This window comes from Aulostomus chinensis, chromosome 3, assembly GCF_037954235.1.
Source record: "Aulostomus chinensis isolate RoL2024-O1b breed Wild chromosome 3, RoL_Achi_v1.0, whole genome shotgun sequence".
NCBI lineage: Eukaryota > Metazoa > Chordata > Actinopteri > Syngnathiformes > Aulostomidae > Aulostomus > Aulostomus chinensis.
The window spans coordinates 17,332,151-17,354,763 of NC_141322.1; the positions used below are offsets into that span (position 1 = coordinate 17,332,151).

At 40.2% G+C, this 22,613-nt stretch overlaps 1 protein-coding gene across 5 annotated transcripts in view; it reads right to left on the reverse strand.

Annotated features, from left to right (window-relative positions):
• Nucleotides 1-859: 859 nt before the first annotated feature.
• Nucleotides 860-22,613, reverse strand: part of scn8ab (sodium channel, voltage gated, type VIII, alpha subunit b) — a 53,086-nt gene continuing 31,332 nt past the window's right edge. For 4 of the 5 annotated variants that reach the window (XM_086199150.1, XM_086199148.1, XM_086199151.1 and 1 more), the window contains 17 exons: nucleotides 21,448-21,804; nucleotides 19,172-19,304; nucleotides 18,575-18,813; nucleotides 17,004-17,177; nucleotides 16,268-16,624; nucleotides 15,906-16,079; nucleotides 15,493-15,786; nucleotides 13,959-14,076; nucleotides 13,701-13,855; nucleotides 12,002-12,175; nucleotides 8,157-8,279; nucleotides 5,071-5,355; nucleotides 4,921-4,974; nucleotides 4,699-4,836; nucleotides 4,105-4,209; nucleotides 3,735-4,005; nucleotides 860-3,164 (listed from right to left, as the gene is read on the reverse strand). In XM_086199150.1, coding sequence (XP_086055276.1) covers nucleotides 2,002-3,164; nucleotides 3,735-4,005; nucleotides 4,105-4,209; nucleotides 4,699-4,836; nucleotides 4,921-4,974; nucleotides 5,071-5,355; nucleotides 8,157-8,279; nucleotides 12,002-12,175; nucleotides 13,701-13,855; nucleotides 13,959-14,076; nucleotides 15,493-15,786; nucleotides 15,906-16,079; nucleotides 16,268-16,624; nucleotides 17,004-17,177; nucleotides 18,575-18,813; nucleotides 19,172-19,304; nucleotides 21,448-21,804 — 4,314 coding nt within the window. In that variant the 3' untranslated portion in view covers nucleotides 860-2,001. The remainder of the gene's footprint in view (nucleotides 3,165-3,734; nucleotides 4,006-4,104; nucleotides 4,210-4,698; nucleotides 4,837-4,920; nucleotides 4,975-5,070; nucleotides 5,356-8,156; nucleotides 8,280-12,001; nucleotides 12,176-13,700; nucleotides 13,856-13,958; nucleotides 14,077-15,492; nucleotides 15,787-15,905; nucleotides 16,080-16,267; nucleotides 16,625-17,003; nucleotides 17,178-18,574; nucleotides 18,814-19,171; nucleotides 19,305-21,447; nucleotides 21,805-22,613) is intronic. The other variant, XM_086199152.1, reaches the window with a different exon arrangement.

A 22,613-nucleotide genomic window follows, 5' to 3' on the forward strand; every position in this document is an offset into this window, starting at 1 on the left:
CCCCTGACCAGGCGGCTGTCAACATAAGGCAGCCAGCTGAGATCATTGTCCATCAATATGGTGTAAAAACACAAAAGAGTAAAACATGATTTCATAAATACTCCCATCACATTCACTTGCATTTTGTTGCAGAGCTTCAACATAGTACATCTATAATATCTCCTGAGAAAAAGGGATGAATTTTTCAAGCATTGCATACATTTCTAGGGTCTCTCTGTCCAGTAATGACAGCGAAAGAACAGAATGGCAAGGCATACTTAATCACAAACCCGCTCCCACTCCACGGACAAAGGGCAACAAGGGATATCAAGGCAGATCTCTTTGGCTTCTCCACACACATTGTTCTTATCATCCATCCATAAATCTCTGTTACTTCCCCCCCAAATATCTTCTGTTTGCATTTCTCTTGACATAGATGTGGCCTGTGTGAATAAGACTCACTAAATCATGACAAATTACTTCAGGAAACAAACAGGAAATGACGTAAAAGTTAAAAATGAACAACAAAACTCCCCCCAGCCCTTTCAGAAAGGTTTTACCACCCTCAGAGAAAGATCTCAATTAGAAAGGCCATCCTCTTAAAATCCCTACTTCAAACTAATGACAGCGTTTACAAAAATGCCCTCTCACGCAAAACTAAAGGCAAATGGTATGGGACATGACGCAGACGCACACAAATTATAAATCTAAGCTCTTCAGTTCAACATTTCTGTCCACTTTAACAAACACAAACATCGTTTCCACATCTTACATTCTTACATACTTTCCAGAGCAGCAAATAATTGTTTTCTCTTATACATATATATATATATATATATATATATATATATATATATATATACATATATATACATATATATACACATATATATATATATATATATATATATATATATATATATATATATTCCATTCTTTTTGTCTAATACAGGCAACAATATCAAAAAAAAGTCACTGGAGATGTAATGAGATAAAATACAGATCCTCTTCAGATGATCAACCCCATATCGCTCATCTTCATTTAACAAATTACTCTAATAGTTCCAATTTTTCGACAATGTCTCGATCTCACCGTCGAGCCACTGATGAGTATTAGTGTCTTGTGGACTATGATAATTCATGCAAGATTTCTGATCAAAACATGCCATCATGCAAGTCATTTCTATGCATTGAACAAGCACAATTATTTATGTATTTGTTTGGAAATCTTTCGGAGTAAATGTAAGCCCTTGGCCCGAGTTGACCCCATAATAAACAGACCTTTTAAACAAATGGTGTGAAAGCCCATGTAAAAAAAAGAGGGAAAAAAAGCATTTTTTGATGCGGGTATAACAAAATGAGTAGAAGATTTAAGTGACATGGGCAAAATGTTGAATATTGTTCTTTTTTTTTATCTGTTTGCATTTTTTGCTGCTCAAATGAACAATTTCTAGCTTTAATAAAACAAAAACAACAATACTTCCAGCGCTCTCGTTTTTCGTTGGTGTCTTTCACTCACCAGTCGTCCTTCTGTTTTGCTCATATAGAGAGTGTGTGCCAGTTTGCTCCCAGTGACACAGCGCCACTCGTTGGCTGCTTTGACTGCACAGTTCCTTAGCATTGAACAGCATTTTCCGTCTTCCATAGGAATCTAATACTTGCATCCAGGCGCGGAGTGTTTTTTCATTCTACTTGTGTGGAGGTTCCTCTGCCGTTGAACAGACGCATCATCTGTTTCTTGTTCTCCTTTGTTAAGATCGGTATTCTAGATACAACAGTGTCACACAGTATGCTGATTATGTTTGGTTTGACAGAAGTTCAAGAGTCTTCAAGCTGTAACAGACCAAGCTGCTCCCCTCTGCATACAATATAAGAATGTAAACAAAATTATTGAATATTATTTTTTCTGACTTGCAAATGAAATAATCTGTACATCTGTGTGGGTGAGTTTCCTCTCGCTTTTGCTTGAAGTTACATTATTATTATTTGTATTGTTATTACCGTGATTATTATTCCAATGCTCTAACATTTAGATTCCCTGATGTCTTTTTGGTTTCTTCCTCTCTCGTTCCTTCCTCCCTTGCCCTCGTTGTTGTCATCCTCTCTCTCCTTGTCAGGTTTGGTTACACTGTCATAAGAGGGCAGGGAGGCAGTTGAGGGAGTGCCCTCCTTTTCTTGTTCCTGATTGTTCCCGCCATTCTCTACTTTGTTATTGGCTGGTTTGCGCTTACAGACAAAACCCCGCCTTACCAGGTAGGCACGGTAGGCCCTCTGAATGATTCTGGCTGACACATCCTCTTGCTTGCGCCTCAGAGTGGTGGTAATTGGCTCATAAGAGACCTTGGAGGGATTGGCTGCCACGAATCGCTCCTCCATTTGTTGCCTCAACATATCCAATTCACCACTATCACCCAGTACACGCTTGGTGAAGGCAAACAGGATGTCCAGGCAGTGGATACGGTCCCCACTCACCATAGGCATGTCCATGGCGATCAGTTCAATGGTGTTGGGTTTGGGGACTCGGAGTGGGTGTTCAAGTGCATCAGCAAAGTCCGAAAGCTTGGCATAGGTGATGAACTGGGAGGCATCCGGGTCAAACTTCTCCCAAATCTCATAAAAGGTTTCAAAGTCGTCCTCACTGAGTGGGTCTGCGCTTTCCTCTGTGGCCACGCTGAAGTTCTCCAGGATGATGGCGATGTACATGTTGACCACAATGAGGAAAGAAATGATGATGTACATAACAAAGAAGAAGATGCCCACAGAGGGGTTCCCACAGTCTCCTGTGGCAGGGGTGCCAGCATTCTCCAATGCAGGGTCACAGTCTGGAGGGTAGTTAAGAATAGGCAGCAACAGGCCGTCCCAGCCAGCTGACGTGGTGATCATAAACAAGATGATCATGCTGTTGCCAAAGGTCTCAAAGTTGTACATGTCATCAATTCCAGCTCCATGTTTCACATAGCCAAAGTTGGACATGCCGAAGATGGAGAAAATGAACATAACCAGGAAAAGCAGGAGACCGATGTTGAACAAGGCGGGGAGTGACATCATCAGCGCAAACAGCAGAGTTCTGATTCCTTTGGCCCCCTTGATGAGACGCAGGATTCTTCCGATACGAGCCAGACGAATCACCCTGAACAGTGTCGGCGATACAAAGTACTTCTCGATCAGGTCAGCCAGAAACATTCCTATAGATAAAAACACACATCCAATGTTTGATTAAGATATATTATTACCAATCAATTCAGGTCGGAGCAATGCTTCTACAGGTTTTTTTGGGGGGGATATTGTTGAAAGGATCGAGGGAGTCACTGTCAGTAAAAAAAGAGAAAGCAGTTCAAATCTACTGATTATCCAGAGTAACGGAGTACTTTTATTCAATTCTATTTTAATAATTTTTTTGACTGAGTTATTTACTTTTGGTCGACAGAAATATTCTTTCTGTTCATTAATGGACATCTTTGTTCTAAACCTCTGTAACTGTCTATGTTCTCTGTCTACTTCAGAATTTGACAGATTTTATCATGAATGCTGGGAGCACCACAAATTCGGTTGTTACATGAGAGTAGCAGCAGAAACAGAGACATTCATAAAAATTGCATATTTTCATACCACTAAAGGAAAGTGACCAACCCCTTTTTACTTTTGGGGAATATTTTTAAAAACTGGGTGTGCCCTTAGAGCCTTCATGAATCCCTATCTCTGCTGTTTCACACGTATTTTCCAGTGTATTAGCAGTACCCCGTTTGAATACTTGCCCACAATTGAAAGGATGACCACAACCACATCAAAGATGTTCCAGCCGTTGGTAAAGTAGTAGTGACGCAGCGCAAAGAGCTTCAGCAAGAACTCGCCGGTGAAGATCACAATGAAGATGAAGTTGACCCAGTAAAGCACCAGCTCTGTGTCTTCCGATTGGTCATCTGTCTCCACCATCATGGTGACCATGTTGAGGCAGATGAGGATCATGATGGAGATGTCAAAAACCTGTTGCGTTACAAAGTCGAACACCATGCCCTGGATGTTGTTCTGAGGACAGAGACAAAAGGTGGAAGAAGGGATACGTAGATTTAATGTCTTCGTCCTTTAGAATCTGTAACACCCTCGCTGTTAAGGTTCCACCTTTACCTGGGGCCTGGGTATTGGCTTCTGTGGTTTCTTTGATCCCAGTTTCTTCATTGCATTGTAGTATTTCTTTTGTTCCTCTGTCATGAATATATCCTGGCCTCCAAAGTAAAGGGACAAAGACAATTTGGTTACAATCCAGAGAGATTCCAGCCATCTTTCAAGAACTCAACGGATAGTTTCACAGTATAACACCACAATGCTCTCTTAAAGGATAATTCTTGTATTTTTCAACTTATTTTCCCATGTGTTTGGGTTGAAAAAAATCAAGAGGGACCAAAAAAATTGTAGCAATTTTTTTTTAGAAGATTGGATGATGACAACAACAACAACAACAACAACAACAACAACAACAGTACCAGCCATGATATGACTAAGTGTTTATTCCTACTTCTGACATGCTTGGCTTGTTATTAATAATAAATAATTTTGGACCATATTAATCATTACAACTCAATCACATCAGAAAATAGGGCCAATGATGAACAGTACTGGAATTATCCTTTCAAGTTAGTAAGCAGGATCCGTTTCTAAGCTTCAATAATCTTTGTAGTAGCTCGTTCGCAACAAGGTCAAAGTGAGGAAAGTAAAGCTTATCTTTTTCTTCTGTTGATTGAAGTTATCAATGATGACACCAATGAAGAGGTTGAGGGTGAAGAACGAGCCAAAGATGATGAAGATGACGAAGTATATGTACATGTATAAGTTGTCCTCATAGAGCGGCTGTTCCCCCACCTGTGAAGTGGAAAAAGTCAGAAGATAACAAACTGGACTGCACGTTGGTGTGGCTCTCAGTGTTTGGATCTGTGATAATCCTACCTTTCTAGAATCTATTGCCGCATACATAATGTCCATCCAGCCTTTAAATGTGGCCTGCAGATGGGCAGACACATCGTGTGACAAAGATAGTTAAGCACTTTCCATTAGGCAGGTGGAACAAATGACAAGAGATTGCAAAATGCTCCTCACCACTTGCAGGAGCGCCAGGTATCCTGCACCCACATTGTCAAAATTGATCTTGACATTTCTCCATCGGACCCCGCTTACGTTTGCATTAATTAGTGCAAAACACTCTGTCATGTTGTTGACGTCATCAGGGTGGAAGTACTCCTCGGCCGTGTCGTTGTAACAAAAGTAATACTTTCCGGCAAAGAGGTTGACACCCATGATGCTGAAGATGAGCCAGAAGATGAGACACACCAGCAGCACATTCATGATGGAGGGAATAGCACCCACCAAAGCATTCACCACAACCTGAGGAGAATAGTAAAGGACCTTTACACACAGCTGCATGGAGATGTTCACACAATCAGTAAGGACATTAACACACTCTCTCACACACAAACACACACACACTCACTCACGCGCGCGTGCGTGCACACACACACATACACATACTGAAATGCACATTCTCTCCCTCCAAAAGAGGCTTCAAGAAGTTTCATCTGAATTCTTGCCACTAATCAAACAAATAAAATACACTGTAATGATACAGTCAGTTTTGGCATGTTACAAACTATCATTTGGAAAACTTCGTTTGGAGAAATAGTCTCAACAACTCTCTTTTATCATTTTTACCGTATCGATTTTGGTATAAAATGTGCATAACAGAACCTCTAAAATAAAAGCACCTTTTTGAAATGCAGAGTGGAGTGGCAGTTTTCCTCTGGACAGGTAGGTGACAAACACCAATGGTTTGATTGAGCTAACCAGCGTTTAGCTTATGATAAACAAACTACTGGTTAGTATGTGCCAGCAGTTAATTTCACCAAGATGGATTTTTGGATGTGTTAGCTAGCAGTTAGCTTGTGCTAGCCATCAGTTAGCCTGTCTTATGTTGTCAGGGGCTGGGAGCGCATGCTTCTGGTACTATTGAGTCCTGGAAAAAGGCCCAAATTGAATGAATGTTGTGTTTACAAACAAACTATGCTACAGATTATAAGTTTAAAAAGTGCTTTAAAAAGAACAGTAAGTTAAATGTTGAAAAACTGCATTTTTAAAACACTGGGTTAGGCATAGGTCTGGTATTCACTGTATGTGCAAATTTCCACTTTGTATTGAATGTAATTGGTAGTGATTGTTAATTGGAATTATCATATGTATTGAAATGTATTGTGCCACCATGTACTGTTACGCCCAAATAAAATGCAATTATTCTTTATTTTAATGTCCAAATTTCATACCTTGGATTATATGTATAATGAGTAATATACAAGTATATACTGCACATGCTCCACGATGCTCAAGAGTTGCACAATACAGAGTAATAAATGAACATGTGAGTGTGAATTACAGTATATAAAATATACTCAAGTGAAATAGTGCCAATTTGTTGGATGAGGGAAAGCTTTTAGCATAAAAGGAGGACGGCATGTGAATGTGCATTTCGAAACAGAGAGGTGCCATGACAACAGAAAGCAAAATTACAAACCAAAACCTTGTAGGCAAACATTAAATGTCAAAACTCAAGGTTTTATGCATTCTAGTGTTCTGCCAAATATGATAATTAAGAGCTAATACATCCATAGAGTAAGACCTATTGCAAAATGGTAATTATGACAATCATGGTGATGACATTAACTGAAAAGAGGTGAGCAGGGATGGTGAGGGAGGGGAGCGTATGCAACCAGAAGTTTATTCATCTTCCAGTGTGACATTGCCAAAGCCAAACTGCAATAAGGTCAGATAACAAGGCAATAGTGGCAAAAGAATCTGAGCCCGATTATTTTTCTGTCAAGCAACAACCAGAGGCTGATAAAAAACAACAACACCAATTGAGATAATGAGCATTCATCCAATTGTATATAATCCAATCAAAATATCGTAAATTTAAACTAACTTTCTGAAAATGTTTATTTATGTTTTCCTAATTCTACAGTACAAATACTAGAAGTTGGTTTGATGAGAGTTTCTGTCTCTCCACCCTCTTACAGAGCCAGATACGCCGTTTAATTTTCTCGTCATTCACCTCATATCAAAGCATATTAATTAGCAGAAGTTTAATTTTTGTCAGAATTAAAATCCTGGTTGGATATTCGTTTGTTAGCCACAGGTGATCTAAAGAAGTCATTTTTATGCACATCGGTCATTTCTTTCAACAGGGTTTTTCCCTTCACATTCAAATATTACAAAGTCACTCTGAGCTCAGATTAAAATCTCCGCATCATCTTTTCATTTTATACATGTATTACATTAAACATGTACTTTTTCTGTCTTTCTTTTCGCAAAAGATATTTCCAACTCCAATACAGGAGGTGGAAATCACACAAGCATTTTTATTCTCCAAAATTAAGGATTTTTTTTTTTTAAATGAACATCCTTATTAACGTGTATTTCAAATTGCTCATTAAAATACGGAAACATGGCTATTGTGAAAAGGAAACTCAGATATCTAAAATTCCCAGCACATAAATCTCGGGCCAGATTTGATTGAAATTGTTCACCTAGAAACTCTATTGTTAAGAATCAAGTGCATGCACACTCTCAAATTGTAAAATAAATGTCCATGCACCATGGAACTGACCACGTGCACAGTGTCTATGGCATTACATGTCTTTGATATGACAAATGAGAGGTTCAGTAGTTCAGAACTGATTTGCTTACAAGATCAACTCTTTCCTGTGGTTCAATTTGAACAAGTGATGTTCACACCAGCCTCTGGTTGTTCTCTCAGCTGGTATGAAACTCTGCAGAGCTGAGTTGTAACTAAAATGTGTCCGTTCACTCAATAATTCCTTCTGTGGTGTCGTCTGCCATGAGGTCTGGGACAGGCTTTTGAGTTGTTGTATTAATATTTTAAACTGATCATAGCATGAAGCCTTAAAATAGCGGCTAATTTATATGTCAAATGAAATATGATGAATCAAATCAGATGAGCCTCTGAGATGATCAGTATGTATCCATGCAAAAAAGCTTCTTTTTTTTTATTGATAAAAGAGGTTAGCTAACCAATGAACCCTTTGAAACCTTTTCTATTTTGCCATCTCTAGCATGCGTAAAAGCTTTTATTTAATCGGCATGCAGAAGGACCAGCTGCCTGGTATCTTGGATCTTACCCTCATCCCTTCAAAACGTGACAGGGCCCTGAGGGGTCTCAAGGCCCTCAGTGTCCTGAGTGACTTAATTGGGCCTAGATCGGAGAAGCCCAAGGCATTAGCTATAAGGCTGACTATAGACACCTACACAGATAGGGACAGAAGGAGATGCAAAGACAGAAGCAAAGGAGGAGAGGATCCACATAGTTAGAGGGGAAATAGTGAGAAAGTTGAGCCCTACACACTAGTAGGATAGCTGAAGGGTTAAATACACACATATGCAAGTACATATAGAGTTTGTGTAAGTATATGTACATATATAACATGAGGTTCAAAAGGGGTTCACACACGATACAAAGGTCAATCAATTGTGACCCAAGTTTTCTTTTGGATGTTTACTCATGTTTGGTTTAGTTTGGCAAGCCGGTCTAGCGTGAAGACCAGCTCAACAGCACAGTGAGCACACCTGGAAAGAAACTTGTGGTTGACACAGTGAGACAAGATAAAGAGTCGAACAAAGGGGAAAAAAATCAGAGGAAAGATGTACTCACAAACACTAAATCAATGTGACACGATAATATACAGACAGTATGAAACAGTTTCTACACCAGAGGGCATCTGACTTAAAAGAGGAGAGAGAAAACGCAGGACAACTTTCAGGGTTAGAGGAGAGAGAAGAACCTGTGAAAGTGGGCGTCCCAATACAGCACACAAACCTTACCCTGGACCCTCAAACACCGACCCTCAGTCCCTTGCCACAGCTGCACAATGTCACTCTTAACATAAAGAGAGACACAGTTATAGGCACCTGCTGTGAGAGAGAAGACAGGTCCATATTAGGGTAGAGATTTGCATTGTAAGGACTTGTTAGCTTCACAACACATAGGCCACTTGGTTACTTTTGAGATTTCTACATAGTTGCTGCAGGAGAGTCACTCCACATCTGTCCTTATCCATATCGAAGGACTGAACTTTCAACCATTCGAGGCTCATATGATGGCGTTTAAATTTGTATTTCAGCACGAAAAGGGAAAATCACACACAGGGTTTATAATTTTATCGTCAATGTTGCCCTAGGGTTTGAAATAAACTGGCTTTTTGGAGCCAATTCAGAGATTTGTAACATTTTTAAATACTTGCAATGACAATACAATGGCCTTTATTACCTTTTATAAACTCAGAATAGACAAAAACACAAACAATTGCATTATATTTGTCAACTAGCTGTTCTGTCTTAGCCTTGTATATTGCAGGCTGATGCAGCTGTTTCTGCCAGATACGGTGTCTGTCTAAGATCAGGCTCAATACAGGAGTGGAATGAGCCATGACAGTGACAAAACACACACACACACACACACACACACACACACACACACACACACACACACACACACACACACACACACACACACACACACACACACACACACTTGAGTTTTCACCTGTTAGTAGAAGGGACAAGAGATGGACGACAACAGTCCTCTCCTCCACCTGACATTGATCCAGAACAGTTCTAGTGGTCCAACTAACGTGCGTTACGTTAGCACACAATCCCCAGAGGCCCCATGATTTTGTTGACCTTCTGACCTTCAGTCTATGACCCCCATCAGTTGAATACTTAATCTTGGCCATGGAAGGTACATTTAAGAGGTGATTGAGAGTTACTTGGCAAACTAATGGCCATATTTCCATCAGGGGTCTGTCTTGTTGTCTTTTGTTCTGACTATAAAAGATCCTCAGAGAAAGAATCCAATCCCATTTTAACACAAAACATTTGGCACCCGATGTTTTGTGCATTCCTTTAGCACGTTGAACAGTTGGATCATCAGGGGCACAAGGGACGACTGTAAAATCCTACACTGTTAGTCCTTCTTTGGGCAGTCAACCTTTTCTGAAAATATGGAAAACACTACTAAATTAATCAAAAAAGGACAGTATTTCAATTTCTTTATAATGAGTGGAAGTGGGACCATGTTCACTTGCACTGTACCTATCACCCCCCCCCCCCCCCGCACCCCCAAAAATATAACAAACAATACCTGCCACTTCTTTTCACAGTCTTGGTCTTGTTTTATTTGCAGAAGCGCAACAACCAACAAGGGAACAGGGTAGCCTCAAGTACCTTAAAAGTATTTTTTTTAAAACAGCATTGAATTTGATCTCAAAATTGCCCATAAAAGTATTACATTCAATTGAAAAAGTATTTTATTTTTAAATTCACAAAGGCCTTAAATGATCCTTTCATAGGATTACACAACAGAGCACACAAGCCCTGTTGAGAATCGGCCAGTTGACAGGAAAGAAAAGTGCATAAAAGGTATCGCAACGACTGTAAATACGGCTGAAAGAATCAAATTGTAGAGCTGTTAGCCCTTAAAGTTTGCTTCAGTTTTATGTGATTCAGATAACTCTAAAAAGGTCTTAAAAAGTTGAACTCAGAGAAACCTGGGGATACCCTGTTGTAGACACAGATTATTTGGATCCAAGAACTCAATTTGTTTGAAATCAAAATTTCTGCTGTTGCTGTGTGAACACACAGTTTCACCAATCTGTGGCTAAAGGCAAAAGGCTCTCAGACACCTGAAATAGGGCAAACACAGGCAATTATTCTTAAATATCATATGTGAGACTATTCTAGGACAGACAGACAAACCACAAGACAACGTCTGCCATTTTGCCTCAAGAAGTTGAAAAATGTGGCATTTTTCATTGATGAGTGAGTCACCATTTCGTGAAGTGAGGTCAGTTCCACAACAATATGTGACATTCTCGTAATTGCTTCTTGCGTGCATTCGTGTGAAAACAAAGACCACAGCCCAACTCTTTACACCAAACCACACATTTTGCCAAATGCTGCAATTCTCCCGCAATTAAATAAAAAATAAAATCAACAAATTCTGGCTGCAACACATCGCAGCAGGAACCTGGAGGAACTCTTTAAGTTAAACAGGCAACTCCTTCAGCTGAGACTGCTTTAAACTTGTGCCTCTGTCCAGAGACGCATGTCTTTGGCCATAGTTTCACCCGCCATGACGATCCTGTGCGCTTTCCAGGTTTAACACTGCTGTGCGCCAATATGGGCCCATTTAAACATACACATGTTGAAGCAATGACATTTCCAACTGCATTATCTGTGAAATTCAACATTAGTATAACATAATTTGAACTAGCATGTTGACATATATTCCTCAAAGTCCAGTTTGCCTGGATTTATAAATGAATGAATTGATTCTGATTCTGACTCTGAAGGTAAGTCTCAAATTTTCAACAGTAATGTATTAACCACCATCATTTTACAAAATGCAGAGTCAAACCAAACAGCTCTGGAGTGAGACCTGGGTATCACAAATAAGCTCAATCTGTCTCTCATGCTAGGACCTTTAACTCATTCTTACAATCAGTCTCAAAAATCAGAATTGCTTGGTTCCAACAGGGTTAGTGCAACCATGACACTAACCCATCTAGACATTTTTTCAAAGATACAATTTGCTCCAGACATCTATGCTGATAGTATCAGTGTCTGCTATCCTACTAGAGTGTGTAGGTACTATGTCCATGGTTGTCCATATGTACGTATGTCCCATTCTTGGTAACACGATATCTCATGAGCACCTTCGTCCTCAACCTTGTTCTTCAAATTTGGAATTAGCACCCAGTGAGACTTGAGGGCGGACTGGGAATACATTGATGGTCAAATGTAAAAGTCAAGGGCACCTACCTTTGGAAATCATGATTAAATCTGACTTCCAAAAATGCAGTTGACCCAGACAATCTCTGAAATCTTTGATGGTGGAATTGGAAAATATTGCCACGGGAGTGTTGAGCCATGTCTAAATGAATTTTTGAAAGTATATAAATGTACTTACATCCACAATGAAGAAGTCAAGCCAGCACCAGGCGTTAGTGAAGTACTTGACGAAGCCGTAGGCCACCCATTTCAGCAACATTTCCAGGATGAAGATGTAGGTGAAAACACGATCAGCGTACTCAAGAATGATGCGGATTGTCTTCCTCTGCTCAATGTACACATCCTCAAAGGCCTGAGGGGCAGCAAAGAAACATCACAAGCAATAAAATACACAAATATTAAAATTTTTAGTGTTACAGAGATCTTTGTCCATGCATTGATTTTTTTTTTTTTTGGAAGTTTTATTTTCACGTAGGTTCAGGTTTATGTTCACAGATTCACTTAATATTTTCATTCGTCTTACGTTACTGTGGATGATATATGTGTGTGTTCGTCTTTTGTCTGCTTGCATTTTGCTGTTTTTGTTTTCTTCTGAGAGTTGTGATTGTTTCTTTCTTATCATTGTTGGAAAACAATTTATGCTTTTGGCTTGAAAAGTTCTATCCTAAGAAATGTATTTTATATTGATTATAATAATGATGAAGATTTCTAATATTATCATTACTATTATTATTAGTAGTAGTAGTGGTATTGTTGTTGCTGTTAAAAGTAGAGTCTCCTGCATTTTCCTTAAAGAAACAAAATACAGACTGATTCAAAATGAATCCAGCACAATCATCACTTATGGGCCTCTGATCATGTGTGATGGTGACTGTGTCTGCAGTGCCGCTGCCCTCTGCCTTATTTCAATGGTTTTTTTTAGGCATTTCTCGACCGTGAGAGGGCATTTAGCTTGCGCTAGCCCACATTTAGCTTGTGTCATCCATTAGTTAACTTGTCCAAGCAGTGATTAGGAGCATGCTAGCTGGTATTTAGCTTGTCCCAGCTGGCAATTAATGTATCACATGTAGCCAGTAGCAGGGGGCGTATGCTTCTGGTGCTGCATGGTCCTTGAGGAGGGGCCAAATTTAAATAAATGTTGGGTCACAAGCACCAACAAACCGTACCACTGACTCTATCTTTAATGTTTTAATTCTAAAACGCTGTTTTGTTTTGGGTTTTTTTTGCGAAGTTTCAAGCATTTTAAGTAAATCACATTAAATTGTCGAGTGATGTCATCACATATATGAGTGGTGACCACACTTTTGAACTGTTTTTATTGTTTAATTCCAACGGGAATAATAATTGGTAAAGCAGCTCAGATGCTCTGTTTAACTTTTCAGAGCTTGTGCTGTTTACATTGTAACATTAATGACTTGTTTACATTGTAAGGAAAACTAGGAAGTCAAACTAGACAGAGCATTTGTCCATTGCCCATGTCCATTCTCCAGCACCTAAGTGTTTTCATTTGGCCACTGCCCTCCCTACATCCAGAAAGCTGCAAACCTAAGCTGGATTCTGCTGGTTGAGAGAGGCTGGTGCATTACGGCACTTTGCTGTCCATTAGCAACAGTCACATGTGGAGCAGTTGCAGAAGAAACGCAGGAGATGATCTTGCTTGTTCACATTACAGTACGGAAATGGGATTCTTATTCTTTAACTGAGTCAATGCCATATTCTGCTATACTCAATATTTCATATTTATTTAATGAATCTGCCCATTTTTCTTTCAACGTATCTCATAAATGTATGGCAATGTTGAATGACTGTTTAATAAGTGCGTCAGAATAGTGTTAGTGGCATTAGTCTCATGTTTCCAGTATAGCTAAGACTCTTACCAGGGCTCCACTGCTAAGCAAGATCATGAAGATGATGAGGGTCTCAAACCAGTTGTGTTCTACAATCAGGTAGCAGGTCTTCCTCAAGAACCACCAGTGCTTCCCCCAGCCGTGAGTGATGGGAACATCACAGCACTTGTATTTTGCCACACATTCTGTACAACAAATCCAAACATGATTAAGATGTTGCACTATGACTCATGGTAATTTCCATATAGAATATGAATAATAAAAGATGGGATAATGTATAACCCCTACCATCTGTCCAACAGGCTTCTGGGTCAAGGTACTCCTCCACTACCTCCACAACTGCCACCTCCTCCACCTCAGGCTTGATGTCTATTGTGCTGCCCTCAGATGAACTGGTGTCATCCAGCTGGGGCACAATTAGGACAAAAGAGATCCGTTCAACCTCTGAAATTCCTTCTAAACAATACAGGGTCAGCATATGGATACGGCACAGTGAGAGTACAGCCAGTACAGCAATGCCCCTTTGGGTTTGTAAGACATGATTAATTGCATGAAGCAACCATATTGCAGTCATGTGTAGCTTCTCTTCTTCTGCCAACTGCAGAACTATTCACAGATATTCAAAAGACAGGAATTAAGCTTGGCCAGTGATTGCTCGAACAGCAGGCACAGTAAAACATGAGCGAATAAAGATTCTCCAAATGGAAGGGATTTCTCTGACTCATGCATTCCTGTATGCTGTACTGGTGTCATCACAAAATGAAATGAATTGTTGTAGAATTTAGTAAAAAAAAGAAAAATGAAGAATATGGGTCTATATTTGCAGACATTTAAACCAAACGAGTATATTCATGCATGTATACATATAGATAATCAGCTGATTCAATTAACTATAGAATGACCTTAAATCATTCGCCAAGGGCCATGACTCCCTGGTGTGTGTGGATGGTGGAATATGATCAGCGTAATCACACTGCCGCATCATCTCCTTTCTTACTACAAACCAGGTCAAGGTGACCCATACCTCTGTTTGTCTACACAGGTTGGGATAGGCTACGGGCTTTAAAGTAAATGTTGTGTTTTCCTGTTTTATCTCAGTCTGTGTGCAGGATCTGGTTGGGCAGTACAGCCCTCCAGTCTAAATGTTATTTGAATCCAGTTCAGCTTAAAATAAAACAAAAGACACACAAAAATCTACTAGGTATGGAATAATCGGAGAATCTGTATGACGAACTCACAGAATCAAACCCGCATGCCTCACAGCATGAGGACTGAGTCACCTCAGTCCATTTAACTGTCATCTGCGACCCAAAAACATCCTGCTCTCTACCCTTGAACCCTAGACCCTCAAACTCAACACTGCACTTCCTCCAGGTACCAGCAAAGCACACAGCAGGTTTGATGTTGGTCAGCTGAATGGTCACAGACAGAGACTTCTTACTTTTACAGTCAGATGGTCATTTATACATTTCCTACACTGTGTTCAGAATTAAAAATAATAAAACAGCACTGAAAATTGATCTGGATTCAATATGGGAATTGTTGAAAATTTTTGAAGGGTTAAGAGGGGCATTGCTACAAATAACTTATCATTCCCCTTGGACTCTGACTTATTTCAGTTATAATTACATGAATTAGTGAGAAGTCCCATTTTGTGTGTTAACCATGTTAAAATGATTACAAATGATCAAATGTGTGGATTATCACAGCTGTGACCGATCAGATTTGGACCAAATCTCCAATAAACAGCACCAGAATCCTGCCATCTCTCTTAAGCATCACTATTGACATTCTCACACTCACAGCAGTCTGTCCTACTCACATCTTTACTGTTTTCCACATCCGATTCACTGCTGAAGTCTTCTGTGTTAAGGTTTTCAAAGTCTGACTCTCCAACAGCGATAGGAACACAGACAGTGAGGTTGGGGTTGTGGATGAAGGACATGTAGTCCTCATCAATCATGTACTTTCCCACACTGCTTCCAATGCCGCTGGTGGTGCCATTCCCATTTTTAGCATAGTCCATTTCACGGTTGATGTCCACTGTGTGGTTTGCAATACAGTTGAGCTTCTTCTCGTACATTTCATCCAGAGGCTTTTGCTCATCCTCTATAGGCTGCTTGTCAGAGACAAAATATTATGAACAGAAAAAGGTCATTATTAACCGAGAAAGTGACCATAGAACTGTCGGAATAAAATACTAATTGTATCTAAAGTATTGATTGTATAGGATACCTTCTTGAGCACTGTGGCCACAAAAATCCGCATGTTGGCCTTGAACCAGGCAATACCTGTCTTAATGCGGGCAACAGCAAGCTGGAGGTTGTTGGGCTCGCCGTCGTCATCGGTGGCAGCGAGGTTGTCTGCACTGAAGGAGCTCAGCAGCAAGGCCAGAAACAGATTCAACACCTGGAAGAAGAAAAGAAACAGAAGGAATGCTTCTATAATAAATGGATGAAACGTTAAAAATGATCTGTAATGTTGTATTTGTGTCTATTCTCAGTCATCCAGGTCATCGTAATTCTCAAGAATAATCAATTTAGGCAACTGGAGAGGAGGTGAGGTTCTGCAATGTTGTTGTTGCCTTGTCTTCTTACCACCAGGTTCCCGATGACCATAACCATCATGAAGACCGTGAGACACATGGTCTGTCCTGCCACCTCCATACAGTCCCACATGGTCTCAATCCACTCCCCGCACAACACTCTGAACACGATCAGGAACGAGTGGAAGAAGTCGTTCATGTGCCAGCGGGGCAGCTTACAGTCATCTGCGATCTTACACACACAGTCCTTGTAGCTTTTGCCAAACAGCTGCATTCCCACCACAGCAAAAATGAAGACGATGATGGCCAGCACCAGGGTCAGATTACCCAGAGCTCCCACTGAGTTACCAATGATCTTGATCAACATGTTGAGGGTGGGCCATGATTTTGCCAGTTTGAACACTCTTAACTGTGAGAAAAGGAAAAAAACAAAACAAAATGATCCCTTTGTATTTGAACAGTGACCTAAAATACTGTGAATTTCGTTGAGGAGAGCTACACTAGAAATGTCCTTTGACAGCCCTTTTTCAGATTTCATTATTTAAAGGTAAATAATCAACTTCTTCAGATGTTATAGTATAAAATAAGAAAAAAAAACAATAACAACCAAAATAACCAATATGTGACTAAACTACTCTGCATGTCAATTGGAAGACTAAAACTAAACAAAAGCAGCTGCCCCAAATTATGAACAAACACATTACAGCTTAACACATTTTCATTGACTATATATATATATATATATTGTTTGGCAAGGCATTTGAGAGAGCCTCATCAGGTCTACTCACCAATCGGAATGACCTGAGCACTGACAGACCTTCCACATCGGCCAGTCCCAGCTCAACTAAACTCAGAGTCACTATGAATCCATCAAAGCAGTTCCAGCCTTCCTGAAAGTAGTAGTAGGGATCCATGGCTATCAGTTTGGCAAACATCTCCCCTGCGAAGATGCCTGTGAATACCTGCATGCACACACACGCACCACACACACACACACACACACACACACGCGCACACACACACGTTCAAGAGTTGCTTTTCCATTTAAAATTACATGACAGACTCTCAAAAATTCAAGTCCTAGTCCCATGACATGATCTCAGTACTTGTTTACTGCGATGTATTTAATGTTGAAGCAGGTGTCTAAAATCAAGTGTGCAGGACCAGAATGGTGCGTGTGTTCTTTTGCTCTTGTTAAGTGTTATGTATGTAGTGTTTTGTATGCCCATATGTGCTGGGCGTCTCTTGATGCATGACAAACACACACACAAAAAGACACAGAATAACATATTAAGGGATGACAGCGAGGTATTAATCAGTTAAAATGAAAAAAAAATGAGATTAAATTCTTATCTATTATTATTTCATACACTTATTCAAACTCTGTAGACAGAATCTATCAGCCAGTCTAACAAAGGACAAAGTACTCTCTGAATAAATGAATCTTATCAACGATGATTATAATTCATCTTTTGGATGACTTGAAATCTTTTGAACAGGTGTAAATACTAAAGGAATACTTCCATCTTTCTTCATTCTAGAAGTCTTCAGTGGAGAATGAATTGACTGGCTTGCTTACTTTGCATTGGATTTGCTTCAAACTACTGGACTGTAGACTTTCCAGGGCAAGGTCACAGACCAATGTCACAGTACTCCAGCAGAAGATGTGAGGAGCATTCGTACTCTGAGCCGTTCCCATATTTCCCACCCAACAGATAATCATGAGTCCAATCAGCACTGTCGAGAACATCCAATGATTCATACTGCACCATCCGTCACACCTATTACTCTGACTTCAGTTCCTGTTTTACTCCTGAACACGTGCCAATCCCCATGACCTCATTTCCTGTACTGACACTGTGCCAATACTACTGCTTTAAGACAGCTACCTGACAGCAAGGGCAGAGCACAGATAAATCAAAATGTCTGCTCGACTCTGCCAAACCATTCCTGGATGCATCAACTGCTCATTTTCATTACCTTCATGTCTACGATGTGTTTGTGTGGAAAAAAAAAGAAAAAAGAACTGAGTAAATTTGAGGTCAACCGGATGCAACGGAAGCTTTAGACTTCTGAGTGAGGATGATGAAGGTTTGAGGAGCAGGCTGGCTGGCTACATTAAAATTGATTTAATGTTTAATGAGCTCCCATATAAGTCCAATATACAGTATGTGTGTGTATTCTTAAGTGCACATACCAAAAGACGCATTGATGTATTAGTTTGATCTTATGCAGGTGAGGCAAACTGAATTTGCAATGCTTTTATAACTGCTGAGAGGGAAAATGAGGTTCACACAGGTATAAATGCAGAGGTACAAAAAAAGAAGAACATCAAAAACAATCTGCAGTTTCTTCTCACCAGGTTTCCAACAGCCAGGACCTCCTGAAAATGTTCAGTCATGGGATAGTGCTCCATGGCCATGAAGAGGGTGTTGAGGACAATACAGATGGTGATAGCCAGGTCAACAAAAGGGTCCATAACAATCAAATAGACAATGTGCTTTATCTTCAGCCAAATGGGACAGCACTCCCAGATGAGGAAGATGTTAGAAAACTTGTACCAACAGGGAGGGCACTTCCTCTGAGATTCCTCCAACTCTGTGGAAAGTGATCAAGAGGGACAAATTGAGAATTTCGGGGAAAAAAACAGGACGTAAACAGTTTAACACAAGCAAAATGTATTAATCAATTTTCATAAATTGAACGCCAATTTCTTGTTGATTGTATTTTGTATGCGGATGTGTGATTGCATTATGTGTAGTACAATTACTGGGTTGTACTGTTATATTTCAGGTAAAAATTAAATAGAAAATGTTTCAGTCAGCGCACTTTTCTGAGAAAGAAGGAAGTTGACACATACATGATGTTTGGATCAGAACTATACAGATTATTGTTTGGTCCAAGTTTTGAATTGGATCATTTTGTACTGGAGAGAAGAATGATGTACTGTCTGTACCCTCTATCAGTGTGTTGGTGACTACGCTCATCTGACTGTTGGCGCGATCTTTTCCTTTGAAGGAGGAGTTGAGCTGATCCACAGATACCATGAGAGAGCCAGAGTGCTTCTTCTTAATCTCAACATCGGTGGTCTATACTCAAAGACAGACACGATGTAAGCCAGAGATAGCACTCACATGAATACATACACACAAAATATATTCAAAAACTACGCCTTAAAGCCATGGTTCCCAAACCGTTTAAGTCCTTCACCCCCTGAGGCTCTCAATTTCCTGCTGTATGCACTCTCTACCCCAAACTCTCATGCTGCATTCTGCCATGTTTGTAAGTAAGAAACATGAACTAGGCATAGTACATTAAGACCTGACGTTGTAATTGAGAGTTTTCCCCTTTATTAAGCTTCATAAGTATCTCATAGTACATTAAAAAACAAATTACATGACGCGCATGTAATATGAACATGAGTAATTTCTCCCTAATGTGATTCCATCTGCACTGCCAGTGTTGACATTAGCTACACTAGCGAAACCAGGGGCCTGGCTAGCACCCTTAATGCTGATGTTAATGTTAACTCTAATGCTAGCTCTGTCAGACATGGCATTGGAAGCCCTAATGCAGGATGTGGGTTATGATATGAGCCAGTTTTTTCTTTCAATTCAGAAGTAGCCGGACCTGCAGAAGTGACTGCATCCCCAGAATACTTGCCCTCAGCCCCACTCTACCCTGACCGGCTGGTTCTTGATGCCTACAGTTAAGGTTTACGAGCTCCAATTAGTGGAAGTGACAAAGCAGGCCTGAGAAAACGTAGGTGAGAAAATCATAAAACAATTGTTAATTGTAACAGTTTTTGTAAACAGGTTTTTTGGGGTTTTTTTTGGTGCATGCCTTGACATAACTGTGCGTACCACTAACGTTATGCAGACCTTAGTTTGTGAATCATGGCTCTAAAGCAGAGCATATTACTTTTGAAAAAATGATACCATTCAGAAGATGATAAACGAACAACACTCCACACCAGATTAAGTGTTTTACAGTGAACAGTTCCCCCCAAGACTGACTTGTTTTGCTCCCTATTTTTACTTTCTGCAATGCATCATACAACATATTTCATATTCATACCATAAATTCTCAAATAGCTTTAATGAACCTCAGCTAACAATAAAGGTAAGCTTGATTTGAGCTGAGATGATGATTTAGGATTTTTTTAATATCATAAAGATATATATTTATTTCTATTTACCTCCATCAAAGATATTTTAACTCACATCTGCTTGTAAGCAGGACTCAATGGAATGACAACTACCAGGCCATTTTTGATCAAAATTGGCAGGCCTGTAGTATAGCATGAGCCAATGAGGAATCCATAACATTCTGGGGTGCAGGAACGCACGCTATAATTCCTCATCTGATTTCCTTTTTTCTATTTCTTTTATATTATTATAATCTGCCGTTATGAAAACACTCGATTGTATTTGAGAATTTACTGTACACTTTTGAATTCCTCCTCATTTACAGCAGATAATAATAAAAGCCTCTAAGTAAGCAACATTTAGCTGCATGCAACGGCATGCACATCAAGTTACAGAGGGATTCAAGACATCATTTCCTGGTACATCATGCTACATTTGTAAAAGAAAAAAGGTAAAAGCAGGTTGATTGGTTGAGAATAAAAGAGGAGTTTCCCATGCTAGCTAAATGAAAAGGAATATCATTGTCAAAGAAAGTCAGATTTATTCTTGCAGGAAAAGTTAATGCGACGGAGAGAGTGGCAGTGAAAGAAACAGGCAGAAATAAAGGGAGGGATAGAAACAGACATGGTAAGTCCCTAAGAGCAAAAAGGTGTAGATGTGGGAGGTAAAATGTTTGCTAATCATGTTCTTTATGAATGACAATCACGCTATAAGAGTTAGCATGGTGATGACATTGTGAGGGAATCAATAGGGGCAGATATCATATTGCATTCCTGTCCGATTTTAATCAATGAAATGATAATCATGATGCTGGTAAGGCAGTGAGTGGATGGATCGTATTACAGCTGGTTAGTGCCTTTTAGGACTGTTAAAAAGAGGAACAGCTGAAGAGGGGTTTTCAATCAGGGAGGCAGAATAAGATGAAACAATATGACAGAATATATTCATTTGAAAAGAGAGCTACTGAGATTAGGGAAAAGAGGAACAATAGCCAAGGAGGAATAGGTTTTGAGGGAGAAGCTGTAGTGACTGGGGCCACCACTATCATGCCTAAACCGTATTGGTGTCCCATGGACGTCCTTACACTGTCATCAGTGGCTGCCTTATCTATTTTCACCTCAGGCAGAAGCCGTCTGCCAGGCCCAGGGCCGATGAGAGACACCACGCCATTGCAGTCCACTGTGCTGTTCCTCTTCCCTCCAGAGTGAGGTGCCAGCGGGTGGATGCGTGATGAGCCTTGGCTGTAGCCACTGTAGCTGTTGCGACGGTAAGGGATAAACAGGGAACCCCGGCGGTCTTCACTCTCCTCTACTGTACTGTGCTCATCGTCGGCAAACTCGTTCTCTGAGCCTATGTCCTTGGAACGGCCTTTGAAGCTGAAGATGCTGCTGCGGCTGTTGTGGCGCGACATAAAAGGCGAGCCTGGGATGCTGAGTAGTGACTGAGGAGGGACAGACAGATGAAAAGAGGGAGGGTTACGGGGTTTGTTCAGAGAGGTTAAGCATTTAGGAATTTATCTCAAATAAAGGGCACATGACATTGCAGGTTGCATTCAGGTCTAACAAAATGAGGAGTGTTCTTCGTCTGTCCACCCCATATTCAAAAAATGACTGGCGTTTTTGCTAAAACAACAAAACCAGCAAGAACAGTTATTTCCTTGTACCTGTTAATAAGCAAAAAAAAAGATAATGATGAGACCTTTCAAAATATCGAGCTCAGTCACTGTTGCAACATGAGAACTGTATCATTGTAATGTCGTCTTTTAATAATAATTTAGGTTTGTTTAGTGCCTTGCAAGAAACCTAAGCACACTCAACATGGATAAAACAAAACAGAATAGATAGTGCATGTGATAAGTGGACTATAGGCCTAAGTGAACAGGTGAGTTTGCAACATAGATATAAAAGAATCAAGTGAAGCGGCAGAGCAGATCTCAGCAGGGAGAACATTCCAGAGGGTGGGGGCCACCACACTGAAGGCTCTGTCCCCAAAAGACCGCAGGCAGGTGTGGGGGATGGAAAGCAGAAGCATGTCAGCAGATCACACTGTCTTGGGGGGGGGGGGGGGGGGTTATGAACAGAGGTGGTCGCTCGGGTACTGGGGGGCAAGGGAATGCAGGGATGTCAATAACATTTTACAATAGTAGAGGTTATATTATAGCATAAATATATCGTCCTCTCTTTGTCCTTCATGCTGTTTTGTCCTCATTTCTGTCAAACCACCAAAGGAATCCCCTAATTTAACTTAACA